Source organism: Tyto alba, unplaced genomic scaffold (genome assembly GCF_018691265.1).
Source record: "Tyto alba isolate M040663 unplaced genomic scaffold, T.alba_DEE_v4.0 Super-Scaffold_2, whole genome shotgun sequence".
In the NCBI taxonomy this organism is placed as follows: Eukaryota; Metazoa; Chordata; class Aves; order Strigiformes; family Tytonidae; genus Tyto; species Tyto alba.
In genome coordinates this window covers 77,328,876-77,348,045 of record NW_024881282.1, presented here as the reverse complement: position 1 = coordinate 77,348,045, position 19,170 = coordinate 77,328,876, and the positions used below count along the sequence as shown (strand labels likewise).

General features: G+C 39.8%; 1 protein-coding gene across 2 annotated transcripts in view; it reads right to left on the bottom strand.

Moving 5' to 3' along the window:
* RSBN1L (round spermatid basic protein 1 like) overlaps positions 1-19,170 on the bottom strand; it is a 65,831-nt gene that overhangs the window by 11,917 nt on the left and 34,744 nt on the right. For both annotated transcript variants that reach the window (XM_042792016.1, XM_042792017.1), the window contains 3 exons: positions 9,220-9,357; positions 8,880-9,022; positions 3,398-3,565 (listed from right to left, as the gene is read on the bottom strand). In XM_042792016.1, the coding sequence (XP_042647950.1) occupies positions 3,398-3,565; positions 8,880-9,022; positions 9,220-9,357 (449 nt within the window). The remainder of the gene's footprint in view (positions 1-3,397; positions 3,566-8,879; positions 9,023-9,219; positions 9,358-19,170) is intronic.

Here is a 19,170-nt window from a genome sequence, read left to right as displayed (position 1 = left end):
TTATTTTTTTAAAAAATATGTATCTGTATCTGGAGTTAACAATAGTTGTAAATTAAGAATTAAAATAAAAACAAAGAATATTTGCATACTAAAAGAATTTAAATCCAAATCAATGCTTTCACAGAAGTGTCTTCACTATTGCACATTATACAGGACAAAGTAGTTAATGATTTTTGTTAAATCATTCCTTTTCTCAGTCCCTATATATATGTGCAACAGCATACGTTACCAACTCTGTGCTGCAATTCTGTCACAAAACATGACATTCCTTTTGCAAACACAACAGAGAAAAATTATTGCCAGATAGTTTTTAATTCTGCATTTGCAGATTTGATATTTAGCACAACTTTGGGATTATATTTTGTAAAATCTGAAGTTTACAGGGCATCATCCCCCCCCCAAGCAAAACAGTAGCAAAATAGTTTTGTTAGATGTCCAAAAAAGACATTAAATGCAAACAGAACTCTAAGATGACTTCAGAAAAATCCATTTAAGTCCCTACTAGAGCACTGTTAGAACTATTTTTGGCAATAATTTTCTTCCTTAGCCTCATTCTTCAAAAGGGCTGGACTCTTTTTGCTGTAACTTTTCAAAACAGATTAAAGAGTACAGGTCTTACCATGAATATTTCTGACCTAATGCATGAAGCCTGGCAATATATAACAAATTCCTACAATCATATAGAGAAGCACTAACAACTTCACACTCTGGAACACAAATTTGAAAGCTGCTTGCTGAAGCACAGGACAGAGTTTCATTTTGCCAACAACTATGCCATGAAGGACCTTTTGCTGTCCCTGTAAAAACCCATGCAGATTTCCCATGTAAAAATCTTCAAAGTTTCCATAACTTAAAATTTCACCGGCATTTCATAAATTCGAAAGAGCACTTGGTATCACCTACAAAAATGGCATTAAGTAACCAGCATGATCATAACACCAGTGTTTATCAGACTTCAATGCAGTGCAGTCATTAAAACGTTTGCTAGCAAGAGCTAAGGTTCTTCTACAATTTGTAAATATTCACATAAATTAAAAAATATCATAATCCAGTAATTTTACAAAGCATCTCAAATCAAGAGCCTGTCACATTTGGGAAAGCAAGAATTATTTTTTTATTGTTCTTCCAAATGCTTTTGTTTCCAGTTCTGTCCTCTATACCCAAAAACTGCTTTTTGCCTTTGAAGAGTCCTGTTTCTATCTTTTCTGAAAAACACCAGTTATCCTAACATTAACATTCCTGCCTATCAACTACTGAATAAATCCCACTTTCTTTAAATCTACAGCAACTTCTTGATTACAAAGCTTCTTTTAGCACACCCAATTAGTTTTTATACTAACTAAACAAAAACCGACAACCCAGTTCAGCACATCTAGGAATTGCTTTATTTTCTCCTCACAGAAAACATGAATTTTATATATGGTATCTCATCATTAAAACATGTGCATTTTTACCACCATAGTACCCTGATCACCTCTGGAATATCTCCAACTTTCAGTTTTGTTCAACTACTCAAACAGATTTTAAAAAAAAAAAAAAAAAAAAAAAAAAAAATCACACACACAGATTTTTCAAAATTTCCATGCATGTTGTTTCCTTTAAAATAAATCTACCCACAGCTTACAAATTACAGTAAAGCTAATATCTGAAATTATTTTAATGTGTTACATTAATTAATGGTGCTTCATTATCATAAGCCCTGCTTAGTCCTCTTCATTTAAGTACAGTGAAGTGGCTTTTCAAAATTATACAAGAAAGTGGAAAGGGAACGGAGAAGTTATCACTGAGGTCAAATCAAGCTTGAAATACATAACTTTTAGTGTTGATTGTGTCATATATTTACCTCTTCTACATAATTATTCTGCATTAAAAGATACATTTTAAGTCCTTACGCTGAAGTGAAATGCTGATAATTAATTTTTTTTTCCCCCCCAAACTGAAATACTTTCAAGTATGTTGGGCAGTTTTGCCTAGTTTTGCCTATTTTCAGATCACTTTTTCATCTACACAAATTTTATTTTTACCAGTTCTATTATTTTTTTTCAAGTTTAAAAACAGTTTTAATGGAAGCGGAATAAACACCCTTTTCCACAAGTTCCAACATATGAGAGAAGATGATGGTTTAGAGCTGAAAAGCAAGAAAATCTATTTCTAGAATGTAAATGAACGTGCAGTGATTTCCAAGGGAGGAAGATCTTGTTATGAAGGTATAGGATGAGAATGGGAAGTTCCCACAGACGTTTAAATTGCTACCAATTTAAATTCTTATTAATTTCCACAAACACGCAAGTTTGGGGAATGAGGTTTTGTTTGATATTTTACTTCCTTTGATAAAGCTTTGAGTCTCTCTCCCATATGTGCAAAGCATAATTTGAAATCATGACATCTACAAAGTATCTCAGCTCTTACCCTGCTACCACTGCTGAGTCTTAATTCACTCCAGCTTCTCACAATCAAAACAAGCAGGAAATTTAAGTCTCCAGCTATCATCAACCTAAAGTAGTAAACTGCAAAACCTCAGAGTCCAAAATACAGGCACATTAACATCTGAACAACCCAACTCTTCCCCAACACCAATTACTCAATTTTCTATCTCGATGAACTCATGCACTGTAACACAAATCTGCATAAATTCATCCAAAGGGAATTCACTCTTCTAATTTCTAATACAGATACAAAGAGCAAAAGGTGGTTTTAGTGTTTACACATGCAAAGGTAACCTCCAGAACGAAGGTCATTCTCCTAAATCAAGGTCAGAGAATCCTGAAAAATGTGTCTTCAATCAGGGCCAGGAAGCCCATACAATTATGGGCTTTTTATTTAGCTAAAATGTAAACAGCTTCAAATGAGATACATTCATTTCCTGAATATCATCATATGGGAATTCCAAAGACACACATCAAAGAATATCACACAACTTCCAACAGGATTCTTCCTAGGTGATCTACCATAAATAAATCAGGGATATAACAGCCATGACTTTGAAGCAGAATCATAAAAATTCTGCTCATCTTCTGACAACACAAAGAATTGCCAAAAGGTCTTCATGTGCACCTCTGAGGCACAAACTCAGGACAGCCCATGTGCACTATTTAAAGCAAAACAAAGTGTGAAGCGTTTTTAAATCTAACTCAGTTACAGAAACTCAATTATAGCTATTAAGCTGTCATTGCAAGGCACCTTTCTAGTTTTAACCACACAGTAAAACTGTATGCAATCTACCAGAGGGCCAACACATCTAGTGCACAGAGACAGATGAGGAAAAAAGTCCAATATCTATTAAGTCTTCATTAAATCTCTAATGTTAGATAACCTGTTCTGTGCTCTTTCTACTAATTACAAATGGAAATTCAGGCAAATATTTTTCAAACATCTAGGTAAGTCAGTCAACACATACCACTCTCCACAGTGCACAGCCTTCAATACTCCCACAGCAGCTGTAGTCTGTCGTTCAAAACCTTGTCCTATGTGATCTGCATGGGCTCGTGTCCGGTCTTCAAATAGCATTTCACGGGGTTCGCTGGTTCGAGGTAGGTACTGCAAATTTTTTATTTCATTGGTAGTTCTGTATAACAAAACCAGTATTAGTGATACAGAAATTTCTCTTAATTACCTAGCTTCCACCACAGCCAATAGGATTAGTTTTCTCCCTTCAGTGAGAACATATAGTCAAATGAGAAAAACAGTAGCAGTTAGGGGAAATTAAAAATGTAATGAGCTATGCAAAAAATCAGAATACCTATGCAATTAAAAAAATATAAAATAAAAAAAACACCCCAATACCACTACAGTGTCAGGGCCCTGAGTGCACCAAAAGGACCTAATGACTGAGCAGCCTCATTCCACAAACTCAAAAAGCCCAGGAGCTCTATCTAAGCTCAGGCCTGGGCCATACTGAAGGACCACTGGTCTCCACCTTAGCCAGAAGTGTGCTGGGCCACAGGCTTGCTTCCCAGCTTGACCTCAGGATGGCTTTGTCATGATGGCCCTGCCTGGCAATCACCAGACCTGGCTTCCTGACTTGATCTCAGACTTGTCCCATCCCCACATGTGCCTGACACACTCAAGTCTGGGCTGAATGTGGCCCCCGGACCCCAGCTCTGCCCCACCTGCCTCCCACAGGCACTGCGAGACTGGGCCCTACCATGATCAGCCCCAGCAGGGAACTGCTGGTCTTTGCTGCTTCCTATTAGGTATACATTGCAATTGTCTCTCAAGTCTTTCTTCATCATTCATGTTTCTACCAAACTGCTGGGAAGTGTGCATGTGTATTTAGTTCCACATTATAGAACTGGGAATGAGAAGCAGCAAAAAAATATTTCCTCACAGTTTAATGAAAAGTGAAGGAAACAGTGCAGAACAGGAAAAGAGCCACAAGACCATTTTCTTGGTCACCTAGAGACAACTTTGTGTGCAACATTTTTGCAACAGCTGTTTATAATCATAACACAGTCAAGCTTGGAAGGGACATGTAGAGACTGTGTAGTCCAGCTTCCCTGTCATGGTTTAGGCCTGGTTGGCAGCCAACCACAACGCAGCAGCTCTCTCTCCCTTCTCCTCCGGCAATGAGAAGGGACAGAGCCAGGTTTGGGATTTGAGATAGGACTGGGATGGGGAAAAATTCCCCTTTATGATCACGAGCAAAAGGCAGACTCGTTAGGGGAAGAAAAAAAAGAACATACATTTATTACAGACACTAACGATATGTAACAGAGTAGGACAGCGAGAAGCATTGCCACATCTTGAGAACACCTTCCCCCCACCCCTCCCTTCTTCCCGGGCTCAGCTCTGCTCCCGATATCTCTACCTCCTCCCCCAGTGGCGCAGGGGCAGGGAATGGGGGGTGCAGTCAGTGCTGCCACTTCCTTTATCTTCAGTGAGGGGAGTTTCCAGAACTTGTTCCTCCTGCTCCATCATGGTCCCCCTCTCACAGGAGACAGTCCTCCACAAACTTTCCCCGACATGAGTTCCTCCCACAGGCCACAGCGTTCCCCACACTGCTCCGTCATGGGTCACTAACTTTCTCTGACTGGATTCCCTCCCACGGCTGCAGCCCTTCCTGAGCTGCTCCGGCGTGGGACTCCCCCGCATGCTGCAATCCTCCCAGCACTGAATTACAGCAGCAGGGCTACCTTTTCCCATGAGACCCTGGCCGCCTTCGGGCACAGAACCTTGATCATACAAGCAGAAGCCACAGGCCATAAATCAATGTCTGCTCCACCGTAGATCTTCATGGGTGGCAGGGGGGGGCCGCCCTGCCGTCTCACCACAGGATACAGGGGGTCTCTGCTCCGGCACACCTCCCCCCTCCTTTCTTCCTCCGTTTCTCCACTGACCTTGGTGTTCAGGCAGCTGCAGCAACTCCTCCTCACAAGTCCCACTGCCCGTCACCACGTCCCTTCTTAAATACGTTATCGCAGAGGCGCAGCCGATTGGCTCAATTTCCCAAACAGAAGTGGAGCTGACGTGGAGCTGGGGGAGCTTCGAGAAGCTTCTCACAGGGGGCCGCCCCGATAGCCCCCTCCCCTGCCACCGAAGAACTCCACCACTCACTCAACCCAGGACATTCTCCCACTCAGCTAGAGCAGGTTGCTCACAACTGTGTCAAGTTTTGAGCAACTCCGAAGACGGAGATGCCACAAGCTCTCTGAGCTACCTGTCCTGGTGTTCAACCATCCACACGGAAAACTTTTTCCCCCCACTTATTTTAAATGGAATTTCTTGTAATTCAGTTTGTTCTCATTACCTCTGGTCACATCACCGGTCACTGCTGAGAAAAGTCCTTCTAACAACTTCCCATCAGACGCTTATACACAGTGATATGATCCGAATGAGCCTTCTTTTCTCAACGGTAAATCCCAGTTCTCTCACCTCACGTCACTAGATTTGCTCCAGTATGGCCATGTCTGTCTTGGACTGGCAAGCCCAGGATTGGCCATGATACTCCGGATATGTCTCATAGCGATGAGCAGAGGGGAAGAATCATCTCCCGCACCCTGCTGGCAGTGCTCTTCCCAACCTGCCCGGGAGGCTGCCGGCCTGCTTTGCCACAGAGGCACGCTCATGGCTGCTGGTCAACATGTTGTCCTTCAGGACCCAAAAGTCCTACTCTGTCACGCTGCTGCCCAGCCAGCTGGTCTTCAGCCTGTGCTGGTGCACGGGCTTGTTCCTCCCAGGTGCAGGGCTCTGCACATCCCTAGGTTAGCTTCATGAGTCCACTGAACTGGCCCATTTCTACAGCCTCTCAAGGTTCCTCTCACTGGGAGCGCAACCCCACTGTGTGTCAGTCACTCCTTCCAGTTCTGTAGCACCTGCAAAAGTGCTGAGGGTGTGCTCTGTCCCCTCATCCCAGTCATAATGAAACTGTTGAACACAAGGTATCAGTGTCTGGGTTACTCCACTAGTGACTGTCCTCCAGCTGAACTCTGTGCTGATCACAACCCTTTGAGCATGGCAGTTAAGCCAGTTCTTGATCCACTTCACTGTCCATAAGTCTAGTTCATCCTTCGTTAATTTGGCTATTAGGATGTTACAGGAGACAGGTGTCCAGTGTGGAAAACCTTGCTAAATTCAAGATACACACCACCCCTGGCACTCTTCTCATCCCGTGAGCCACTCACTTTGTTGTAGAATGCTATCAGGTGGATACGACAATGATTTTCCCATTGTAAATCAATAATAGCTACTCCCAGCAATCATCTCATCCCTTATGTTTGAAATGGCATCCTTTCCAGGATGAAGGTGAGGCTGACTGGTCTGCAGTTCCCCAGGTCCTGCCTCTCACCCTTCTAAATGACTGGAGTGACATTTGCTTTCCTCCAGTCCTCAGGAACCTTTTGCCAATTGCCATGACCTTTCAAAGACACTCAAGAATGGCCTTGCAATAATACTGGCCAGATCCCACAGCACTTGTAGGTACATCTCATCAGGTCCCATGGGCTTGTGTCTGTCTAATCTGTACATATAGCATGTTCCTTAACCTGATTCTCCTCCACTGAAAGCAAGTAATCCTTGCTCCAGACATTCCTACTGTCTCTGGGACCTGATGCTCCTGAAAGTAAATCTCACCAGTGAAGATAACAGCAAAGAAAGCAGAGTATCTTGGCCTTTTCTGTGTCCTTTGTCCCCTTCAGCAGATGCCTAACATTCTCCCTAGTCTTCCTTTTGCTCTCTGTACGGCTGTTAGAAGTCCTTCTTGCCCTTCACATCCCTTGCCAAATTCAACTCCAGATGGTTTTTGGCTTTATCTGCATTCCCTTCATGGTTGAACGTCTCTATACTCCTTACAAGGCACCTGATCCTGTTTCCGGTTCTTGTATGCTCCCTTTTTATGTTTGATTTTTGAACAAGAGAACTCCAAAGACATAATTACTCATGAAACACAATATTCAATTTCTGAAGAAGACACCCCTACTCTTAAGCTGGTTCTTATACCCACTATCAACAGCAAAGCTTAAAGTTGTCATTTAATGTCGGAGGTGTTTGTGCTGGATTTGTGTGTGTGGGGAGGTGTTTTTGGCAGCAGGGGAGGGGGCTACAGCAATGGCCCCTGTGAAAAGCTTCTCAAAGTCTCCTCAGCTCCAAGTCAAACCCACCTCTAGCCAAGGGCGAGCCAACTGGCAATGATGGCTGCGCCTCTGTAATACCGTATTTAAAAGGGGGAACCCTGGGAGGAAGAGTTGGAGTTGTGAGGAAGAGTTACAAGGAAAACACCTATGCAAACACTGAGGTCAGTGGAAGAAAGAAGGAAGAAGTGGGGGAACCAGAGCAGAGACTCCCCTGCAGCCTGTGGCGAAGGGGCAGGCTGTCCCCCTGCCATCCACGGAGGTCCGCAGTGGAGCAGATGCCCACCTGCAGCCCATGGAGGACCCCATGCCAGAACAGGTGACTGCACCCAAAGGAGGCCAGGACTCTGTGGGAAGCAGCCCCCACTGTTGTGTTCAGTGCTAGGAGAATTGCAACACGTGGCAGTGACTCACATTAGAGCATCATGGGAACAGCTGCAGCCCATGAGAAGGACTCACGTTGCAGAAAGTTCATGGAAGACTGTCTCCTGCGAGGGAGGAGCCACACTAGAGCAGAGGAAGAATGAGAGGAATTCCCCTCCTCCTTGAAGAGGAAGAAGTGGCAGGACTGACCACACACCCCCATTTCCTGCTTCCCTGCACCACTGCAGGGGAGGAGGTAGAGAAATCTGAAGTAAAGCTGAGCCCGGGAAGAAGGGAGGGGTGGGGAAATGTGTTTTTAAGATGTGGCTATACAGTTCACTGTCCTACTCTGTTAGTTAAGTGTCAGTGTTGTTAGTGTTTTAATTAAATTAGTGTTTTCTTTCACCAATGAGTCTGTCTTTTACCTGTGACCATAATGGGTGAGTCACCCCTCCCTCTCCTTATCTCAATTCCCAAGCTTTTTGCTTTATTTTCTCCTTCCCAGTCCTGAGGGGTAAGGGGGGAGTGAGCAGCTGCATGGTGCTCAGTTGCCCTCTGGGCTCAAACCAAGACAGTGCCTCCTTTCAGATGAGAGAGGAGCCCTTGTCCCCTTGAGGTCTTTAAACATCCACTCATGTTTAAGAATAGGGGTATTAAATCCAGTCTTATGGCATACATGAGTAGTTTCATGCCTGTTCACATTTCACTGCAGTTTTCACCTTAAATTCCTACTAATGCTCCAGAAGAGACCAGCATCTTACTTAGCCAGATAGTAAACAATGTTTAAAAAAATTCCGCATCCTTACAAAACAAAGCAACTTAAAAGTATATTTTGAGATTAGATTTACAGAAATTTATACAAAGATATAATATCAATGAGTAAAAGGTTTGGGATAAATGTAGAGAAAGAATACTAACCAGAAATTTATCAAGCAAAATAACTGAACATACCTCTTCCTTTTGAAAGGTGACTTTGGCATGTCAGCCACAGGGATCATCTGTTCTCCTGGACGTACCCACATAATGGGACCATCATCACTGTCTTTACGACTCTCTAATTTTAAACTAGAAAGTGTTCCCCATGGCAGTGTACACTAATGGGAAATACAAGCCACAATTTTGAAGTGAGTTACTTTAAAAACTTTTCTAAAGCAGCCTTTATCTGTCTCGATGAAAACGTTTATTAGACCACTCAATTATCTAAGCAAGTATCACATACTCTCACTTTATTATAACAGTACTAGACAGTGTATTGTCCCCCTTCTCCCAACCCATTCCCTTCTGTCCTTACTTTTAAGAAGGGTGATTCTTCCAACATATCAAGGAATTCAGGGAAGTAATCCCCCACTTCCTCATCAACTGCTCCAACCAGGCTGATCTGTCTCATTGGGCCAGCTCTATACGTACCATGAGAGTATGTTCTTTTTACCTACAAGTAGAATATGACAGCAAAAGTTATACCAAGTCCACTACTACTCAAAGTCTACATTCAATAAACACTTTAATCTCTATGCTTATGTTTGCTGATTTACGTTAGTCCTGCAGTCTTCAGTATACTTAAGATTATGCTGAAGCCAATACCATGAACTCATCACCAAAGACAAAAGTTCTTATTAGAGATACATGACAACTTGTATTTTATTTCTTTTAAAGTCTGAAGATAAGATTGAGTAACTATTTATTGCCCTTCAAGAAAATAACATTCCAAAATAGTAACTGTGAAAAGCTATTAATGTATGTTCTGCTCAATAACTAGTATATAAGGATTCTTACCTGGATTACTCAAGTGTAACTGAATTTTTACCTTTTTCCTGTAACAGTTAGGCAGAACACTGAGTTGCAACTAATTAAACTCTAAACATTTCCTCTGCTAATCATCATCTCCAGTATGGCCTCTGCGTGAGCACATTAACTGGAGCTAATTATCACAGTGAAGACAAGGCTCATAAAGTTAGTACAGGAAGAGAGAAAATGACAGTTATTCCTTCATTTTTGCTGTGCTGTGCTAACATGTCTTGTGCTTCTTTGAAACTTTAAAGACTGTAGCATCCATCTCTCATGAAAAATCTTTTATTTTGAACTTAAATAGAAACACATATTGTTATAAGGTTTTTTCAATAATTTAATCTGTCATGTTACATCACCAAAGTACTTAAGCATGATATTGATGAGGATCACTTATCCTTAAACTTCTGATCTCCTATTTAACGGGCTGAAAGCCAGTGGTATTATTACATGAAATATGACCAGATCAGAACAGAGGGGAGAGCAGATGGATTATTGCACAAACTAAGTATGGCTCTTGCACTGCACCTCTAGACATTCTCCATCAAAAACAAGGAAAGAAAAAAAGGTGCAAGGAGAACAGTTAATGAAGCTATGGTCCTCACCCAAACAGACCATTAAAATTCTTAGTAAGTATGGCAGTTCAGAGAATTAGCAAAAGTTACTGAAAATAGGACTAAATCATACAACACGGAACAATACCATGACCTTCTGAGAAGCTAGACTGATGCAACCAGATGCATTCCAGAAATGCAGAACCAAATACTCTTCTTCAGATCATCTCAGCCATCATACACCCCCAGGAAATAGCAGACTGATTAAAAGTAGTATTTTACAAAATGTCAGGGATAACGGAGTGGCAAGCCATCACAGCCATACTGAAAAGAACAGTACTGCCACACCATAGTATTCCCCTATTCTCCAAATCCTTAGTCATACATTCCTGTAGCTTTTTTGCATGGATAGCTGGTGATTTTGTGATAAAACATCAGAAAACATTCATTTCTACTGAATCTGCATCAGCTCAGTTCTTAGCTGTATCTGAACTGGCACAAAGCATCAGGAGCTCACACAACTAAAGCACTGGGACAAGGAAGGGACTCTCACGTGTCATTTCAGGCTTAATGGATAGACCAATTCCAAAGTTCCTAAACCCCCCTTCTGAAGCTACAGATAGTTGTAAGCCTGTTGCTCACAGTTTACTGATAAACCTAACATGCAAAAGGATGTTTCTTCCACTAGCATAAGTAGCTTAGAATTCCACCATTCCAGACCAGGATATTAAACTGCTGTTCTCATCCACAGCCCAGATTAAAGGGAATCATTTTTCTGCCTTTTTCCTGGCTTCCTTCTGCTACCACTTCCTTTCTCCCAAATACCAAGAGGAAATGGCCTCAAGTTGTGCCAGGGGAGGTTTCGATTGGATATTAGGAAAAATTTCTTCACCAAAAAGGTTTGAGCATTGGAACAGGCTGCCCAGTAAAGCAGCTGAGTCACCATCCCTGGAGGTATTTAAAACATGTGTAGATGTGGCACTTAGGGACATGGTTTAGTTGTTGACTTGGCAGTGTTAGGTTAACAGTTGGACTCCATGATCTTGAAGATCTTTTCCAACCTAAATGATTCTATGATTCACACAACATATGATAAACTAGTTGTGGAACTACTCCAACTGAAAACTCCACAGCTTCCCAAAAAAATACTAACTGAAGTGAAGTTAGAAGAGGCTGTGAAGCTTTCAGCTGATCAACTCACCCATCTGGCTTATGTACCACCAGGTGTTGGCAGTGAAGCATAGTCAGCAAACAGCTTAAGTGCAACGTAATCCTCACTTAAGGGGGATTAATTAAGAAATTTCCCCAAAAGACCATGTCACTGAAAGTTAAAACTGAAAGATCAACTCAACTCTTTTAAGCACTATTTGTCCATCTGAATTCACTCCTAGCTCTCCTGATCAATTATGTTCCCCTCGTTCAGCAGGTAAACCAGATTCCTTTTCAAGATACAGCTTAGGAGAGGTGAAATACCAAAAATAATGCTAAAATAATGTCAAAGCTACAAATGATAAGCAGTTTCTTCTGGGACCATATTCAGAGCCATATCATTGCAAATACACAGAGTGAAATGTTTGAGCAATTAAGAACTTGGGGGGTGGGGGGGGTGGGGAGTTCACCACAGACAGCAACTAAGTACCTGACAGCCCCTTCCCCCCTTCACCACCACCTCCCTCCCAGTGGTGGTGAGAGACATGGGACAGAACAGGAAAAGCAAGGAAACACACGGGTCCAGATAAAGACAGTTTAATAAACAAGGAAGAGAGTTAAAAATACCAAGTGGTGTCTTTTAGCACTCACTACCTCCCACAGCAGATCACTGTCCAGCCCATCTCTGAGCAATAGCTGCCTTCCGGACCAACACCCTCCCTGCCCCTTCAGTCTGCTACTGCTGAGCATGATGCTGCGTGGCATGGAATATCCCTCAGCCAGTCTGGGTCAGCTGTCCCAGCCATGCCCCCCCAACACATTGCCCACCTCTGCCTGCTCACCAGGGGGTCCAACACCGGGAAAAAAAGAGAAAGCCTTAACCTCTGCAACTGCTGCTCAGCAACAGCAAAACCACCAGTGTATTATCAACCCTTTTAGTAACAAATCCAAAACACGGCCACATAAAAGGCCACTCTGAAGAGAATTAACCCATCCAGACCCAGTATAAACATAAATAAATCACTGCTGGTGATGAAAGGGGAAGATAGCCTCTCACTTTTGTCTTCTTGCCTGCTAGCATTAGGTCTTCCAAAGATGGAAGCTCAGGAAATCAATTATTTTAATCCACAAATTACCCAAAGACTTTATATATTATTTATTTATTTATTAGTTTATTTACTTTTAAAGAAAATTATATAAATAAGATTTAAAGAAAGATGTAGGCCATAAATACTAATGCCTGGCTAGAAAGAACAAGAGGGAATCTGGAAAAGGGGGCTGCTGTTGGCAGTGAAAAGTGACTCTTAAGTCATCTCTTCCATGGACTGGGTTATAGCACCCTAAACTCTAGACTCAGGTCAGGGGTCACTATTTAAATGCCACTACTTTAGATTAGGCTAAAGAATTAGAAAAATCATATAAGAAGGTGCAGTCATTCTTAGAGGAAAGAACTAGCTAAGAAACAAAATTATTTTTCACTGACTCCAAAATTAGACTGCTACTAAGTAATAGTGTGAAAAAACAAGTATCTTCCGTCAATGTTTGACCAATGACAAAAGTAACATTAATCCCCTTAAAGAAAACAAAGTAACTATAATCTATGGTATATTAGATAACAGCTAAATTTTCCTTTCTTTTTACTTTTAGCATCCTTTGGCTGGTTTGTTCATAGGAAGAGAAGGAGATTCCCCTATATATTTCTAAACTCACAAAAACAATGCTGATGTACTAAAACCAGTACTTCATCGCATTCTATGCACTGACCACAGATCAAATATTATACACCTTTTATAAGGTAATCTTCCTGAATGCAATTTTATAGGTTACAGTGTGACTATGTTTTTAGAATGTTAAAAATTTACTCAAGTGAATAGCTAGCATAATCTAAATCCAAAATAAAAGAAGGAATCCATGACATGTAGTTCTTCCAGCACATGGCCAAAACGATCAGAATCAATACATATACACAAAAAAACCCACCAATTAAATGCAGTATAATACAGTGGACAGGTGAAATAGATATAAACATGTAACTGAATAAATACAACCTAGCCTAACTTCTTTCTTCTCATGTAGCTTAAATTTGAAGTATGTCACCTACAAACACAAAGAGGCGACTGTCATTCTCTTGCACCAATATAATGGAAAATTATGACAGTAAAACTACCACTGAATTCACAATTACTGAAACTTATGAGTTATCTGCTTCTGTGAATACCATGGCATCAACTGATTATTTTTTTTTTTTTTAGTGTTACTCATCCAGTTTTAAGAAAGGAGATCTAAAAAGCAAATATTTTTGCATAAATGTCTTGGTGTCTAAAAGAATCTGAAGACTATGTCTGAATATATATACACATATGTATAAAAAACACTGGCTACAATATATTTCAGAATTCTCATACTACAAACAGGAAACATTTTAGATACTATATGTTAAAGATGTTTCTATTTTCTGTTTGAGAAAGACACAAACTGGAAGGAACAGTCCAGAGAAACCAAGCATTTAAAGAGATTAACTTAAAAAATGTAACTGGGGCAAGTCACAACTGAATTCCTGTTTTTAATATAGTAAGGGGTTTTTTTGAACTGAAGTTCTAACATTTTCCTATGAGAATTTTAAAGGTTAAATTTCTTTCAGTTTTTAAGCTTTAAAACCAGGAAAACTGGAAAAGCAATCCTCCAAGAACGGGGGGGGGGGGGGGGGGGGGGGGGGAAAATCAAACCCACTGAATCCACAAATTTCATGAAACCCACAAAGAAAGCCCCACCAAAGATCAACAAAAACATAAAATCACCATAAAAATACACTGGGAGATCAGAGGAAATAGTGAGTTTCCATTTAACTACACAAATGCATAAGCAATGCACTTACACATCTATATCTCAGAACTGCAAACTTCCAACTTCATATTCAGTTACTCCTCTAAATCTTATCTCAAATGCTACAGTCATGAAAATGCAAAGTAGCATTCTTTCTTATTTCGTACATTTTGGAAAAGCGCCTGAAAGGTTTTCTGCTCATTGACAACTCTCTTCAAATCCTTAAATGCTTACATATATTTTCAGTTCCAAATGGAAGCATTAAAATTTCACAGAACAAATATTCATAAAAATTGCTCTGAGTTTAAAAATACTTGCAAATCTACTTGGCTACTTTTTACTTTTAAACCACATGTATTTCATATTACCTTTTTTTTTCCAAAAAAAAAAAAAAAAAAAATCATGGTTTTGTTACCAGAATCAGATGCCTTGACAGCTCTAGCATTACTCAAAGGTGATCCATTATCATTAAAGCTTTAATTTCAACAAATATACCTTTCCCAACTGGAAGGTTCTGGAAGTGCAATCCCAAGATTTTTACTGCAGTATAGTTCCATCAGTGTCCTTTTACCACTGTAGTTTTTGTATCACTTCATATGTTTCACCTTGAAGCTGAAATACTCAAATAATATGATGGAGGGATAGACATTTTTAAAAGTAAGATGACCTATTATTCTGAATTCTGGTGTCACAAAAACAGTGAAGCAGTCGATAACAAATTAAATAATAATTTAAGAATAGTATCAATGTGATACCTTAATGGAAAATGATCTTGTGAAAGCAAAGTAGTTATTATGCTCTTGTAACTCAGGAAGATCTATGACAAGGTTCAGTCTCAGATTCTGTCCAAGCTGACAGGACAAACCTCCATGGTTTTGTTTAGGTTTGTTTTTTGTTAATACAGAGTATGTGACCAAAAAGGAGCAACATAAAAGTGTCATTTCATATTTATTAGTTGAAACTGTCAAGAAGCATTTGGGAAAGGTAACCATTTTCTAAGCGGAAAACAAATGAGCATGCGTTGCAAATTTCTAATGTCATTCCATGTGAAATTATACTTTGTTCAATGGTATTCAACAAGCGTAAACTTTTTTTGCTTGGAAGAAAATAGGCTGCCATTACATATCAAAAAACTATCTTAGACATAGTTTTATGGATTATTTGATTAAAAAAAAAAAAAAAAAAAAAAAGAAGAGTGGGGTAAAAACAGAAGAGTGGGGTAATACATATGCTTTAATTGAGCCAAAACTCAATCCAGGAGGGAGGTGGGGGGGAAAAAAAAAAAAAAAAAAAAAAAAAAGCAGCTATACTTTGGGGAACTTGCATAACAGAGCAAGCAGTGGCTAAAAATCATTACAAATGTTAATAGCTAACCAAACATTCAGAATGCTTAAAAGCAAGGAGCAAATTCTATTGAAAGCAAAATTCTACTGAAACACAACTGAAGAGACACATAGTTCCCATATAAAGAACACTTTCCAGAACACAGAAAAATAACACAATATATGGACGGAAACAGACACTGTACAAATCTTTAATGGTAAGAAAATGAAACACTAACCAATTATTTCAGATTTTAACGAAAATATTCCCCTCAAATACTAGAAAAACAAGTATTTTCCAGCAGGATTTCACAAATTAGAAAAGGAGTAAACAGCAAAAACCTCTCAAACGATAAACTTTTAAGAGCTAAGCAAGGAATACAGCAAAGATAAGATAATATCACAAGAGGCTGAAAGAGAACTGGAATTAGAAGCTCTGTGTCCAGAACTTTAAGTAGTGAGGACAACCACTCGTGAAAAATCACATCATTACTATTGCATTGCCTCCTCTAAAATACTTATGTTATTCTTTACACTACCTGAATATCCAGTGTCCATCACAGTTAACATAGGCAAGATGGAATAAATTACTTCAGACTGGGTGAAAAAAACAACAAAAATTATTTACCTGAAGAGGCAAACTGCCTGCTGTTATGGAATGGGGTTGACCGCATAGTCCCGCACTCATCCTTGAGCCACCTCTGGCATAGTAAACTAATACAATTTGCTAACTCAGTAATAAAACAAATAACAAATCACTCATGAGTAGGTAAAGTTTTCTGGTAGATTAAGAAAACAAACTGACTCACCAGTTCCAGAAGCACCACAGCTTGGCACAAGAACATGCAGCTGGGAGGAAAGAGGCAAGGAGGACACACTTTTAGCAGCAACAGCTGCCAGATTGGCTCTGACAATTTGTCTAACTGCACACTGCACAGTCTAAAATACAAGTGACTTTTCCTAAACTGAATAGGCTTAATGATAATTATCCTCAGATACCCTACAGTGCAAAGACAGTAGAGCTAACAGGAAACAAAGTTTTAACAAATTAATGTGAACTTAAAAACACAAAACAGATTCTTCAAAGCTGGAAGAGGATAAGCCTACCATCTTAGAGAAATAGGTGTCAAGAGAAGAAAGACACAGAGGAGTTAGAGACCATGTAGCTTGGTTTCCATTTCCAGAAAAGAACAGTTAGCTAGATACTCCTGTCTTAACCACCTAAAAAATAAGATGGTAAAAGCTAATAAATATGGACATGTCAACAAAAAAAAAAAAAAAAAAAAAAAAATCAAGTCAAACTAACCTTTCTTTCTACAAAAGGACAGACTTCTCAGAGGACCACTACACCTTGACATATGTCATCTGCACTATGTTCTCAAAACTGCTACAGAAACACGGTCTAGTAAAGGCATACAGTGGGCAGTTTCAATTTGTCTGTGCTCACATAACTATCAACACAAAAGCACCTATTTTGTGGCACGCAGCAAGGATCTTTCTTTGAACACAACGTATGCTTATGAAATCTGCAGGTTACACAAAGCTGCAAGCCTACTACAGGAAAGGATCAAAACTAACAAGATCTTTGATAAACTAGAGAAGGGATCTGAATACACAGGATGTAATTCAATTTGAATAAAAGCAAAGAACTACACTCAGATATACTTAATTAACTGCATAAACATGGAAAGGGGAGTGACTCAGTAAGAGCTGCTGCTACAGCAGATCACAAACTGTTCTGAAAAAGGCAGGAGCAGGTAACAAAGGGCAGTAATTTGTAAGACACTTCAGACAATCTTCTCCTTGACAACAATACACCAGGCAGACACTATCTACTTTCCATACTGTATTTTAAGAAAAATAAGGATGACTGAAGAGAGCATAAGGGGAGAGCAGTAGGAGCAATAAGAATATAACATGTAACGGTAGACTGAAATAACTCAAATTACTTAATCTAGGAAGGGGAGGAAAAGGCGCTGTTACGTAATTTTCAAATACAGAGAACACTGAAAGAAAAGCATAAACTGTTTGCATTGTCCACTAAAGATCAGAATAAAAGGACTGGCAGGAGGACTAAGATAAGAGAACAAACAAGAAAAGAAAGATTTTTCAACACATTTCTTCAGGAAGTGTGAAATCACTTAGAGATCTCCAGCAAACACATCAGACAAGCATTTGTCAGATATGGCTTTAAAACAGTCAGTCTTGTCTTGATGCACAGGAATTGTTGGGTATTGCTCAGCATTCTACTTCACCTGTACTAGGAAGCTGCCTCGAGGATAAGACTGAAGCACAGTAAAATCAATCCACTAAGCAATGTTACAGTTAAAGATGAAGTGTGTGCTTTGGGGTTTCAGCAAGGCAATAAAAATTTACATTTGCCCAGCATGAGGACATAGTAATAGGTTCAAAATATTAGAGGCATCTACCCAGCACTAAATGATTTAACTGAAGTGATGTAAACTGCAAGTAGGTCGCAAAAGCTGCTTGTTTACATTACCTGAAATACTCATAAAGAGTCTGACAAGTAACATTCGTAGCTATCAGGTAACTGATACAGCTGTTGCCATCTACACAAATGATGGAGCCGGGGATGTACCCACAGCAGACAATTTTCCATTACATGAAAGAGTGACTTACTGGCCACAAGGATACCCAGACTAATTAAATTCTGCCCAATTATAGAAACAGTCTGACTAAGCCTTACAGACAGTTCACAGAAACAGAGATGTTCCATTAACATAAAAAATTCTAAGAATTAATGAGTACTTAAACATAGGTCCAAGCTAGGTGATGACAACTCCCCAGTTCCTCTCCCACCTAAAATTTAAAAGCTAATTCTGATGAGAGAGAACCAGTTCCAACACAAACTCCTTTCTCCTGTGACTGATATAACTACCCTCACAAGCTTCTGCCAACTTCTAAGCTCTTAACAAGTGAAACTGCATTACTTCTGTCTGACACAGGTATACTGGGAAGCTGAGAGGAGTTAATTTTGAACTCTACAATTGTGAAAATTAAATAAATTACTTGAGATGCAGACCTTCCAAGTAGAATTAGGAGGACCCCAACAGTTTTGATCTCACCGACAGAATTTACTGTGGGATCTGTCTCTTACCACAGAACTCAGTGACTTGAAAATATGCATTACTTAAAAACAAAAAAACCTCATCTGCCATGAAACAGGAGGTAGAAGATTACAGAGTAGTACTGAAAGAATCAACTTGAGAAATAAAAACTCTGATAAAATACTCTATAATACTTTCCATTTCAGGCTTAGCTCATCCTCCCTTTTATTATTTTTTTATACTTTAGATTTTTTTAAATACTTACGTTTGTCAGACTGATTACATGTGCTACAGTGGGTTCTCAAAAAACAACCAAAAAACCTCATGTACTAAAATGAGCCTCATTTCAGTGTTTTACTGAAAATTAGCAAAGCAAAACCCAAGTTTCTTAAGGCTAAAGAAGATTGAGATAGATACTCAAAGCAGACTTGATAAAACTAAGTTCCTGCTTAGGCATCATAAAACAACTCACCTCTCAACTGAGACAATACAACTGCTAGACACATTGCTCACGCTGGGACCATGGCAACACAGAGCTTTT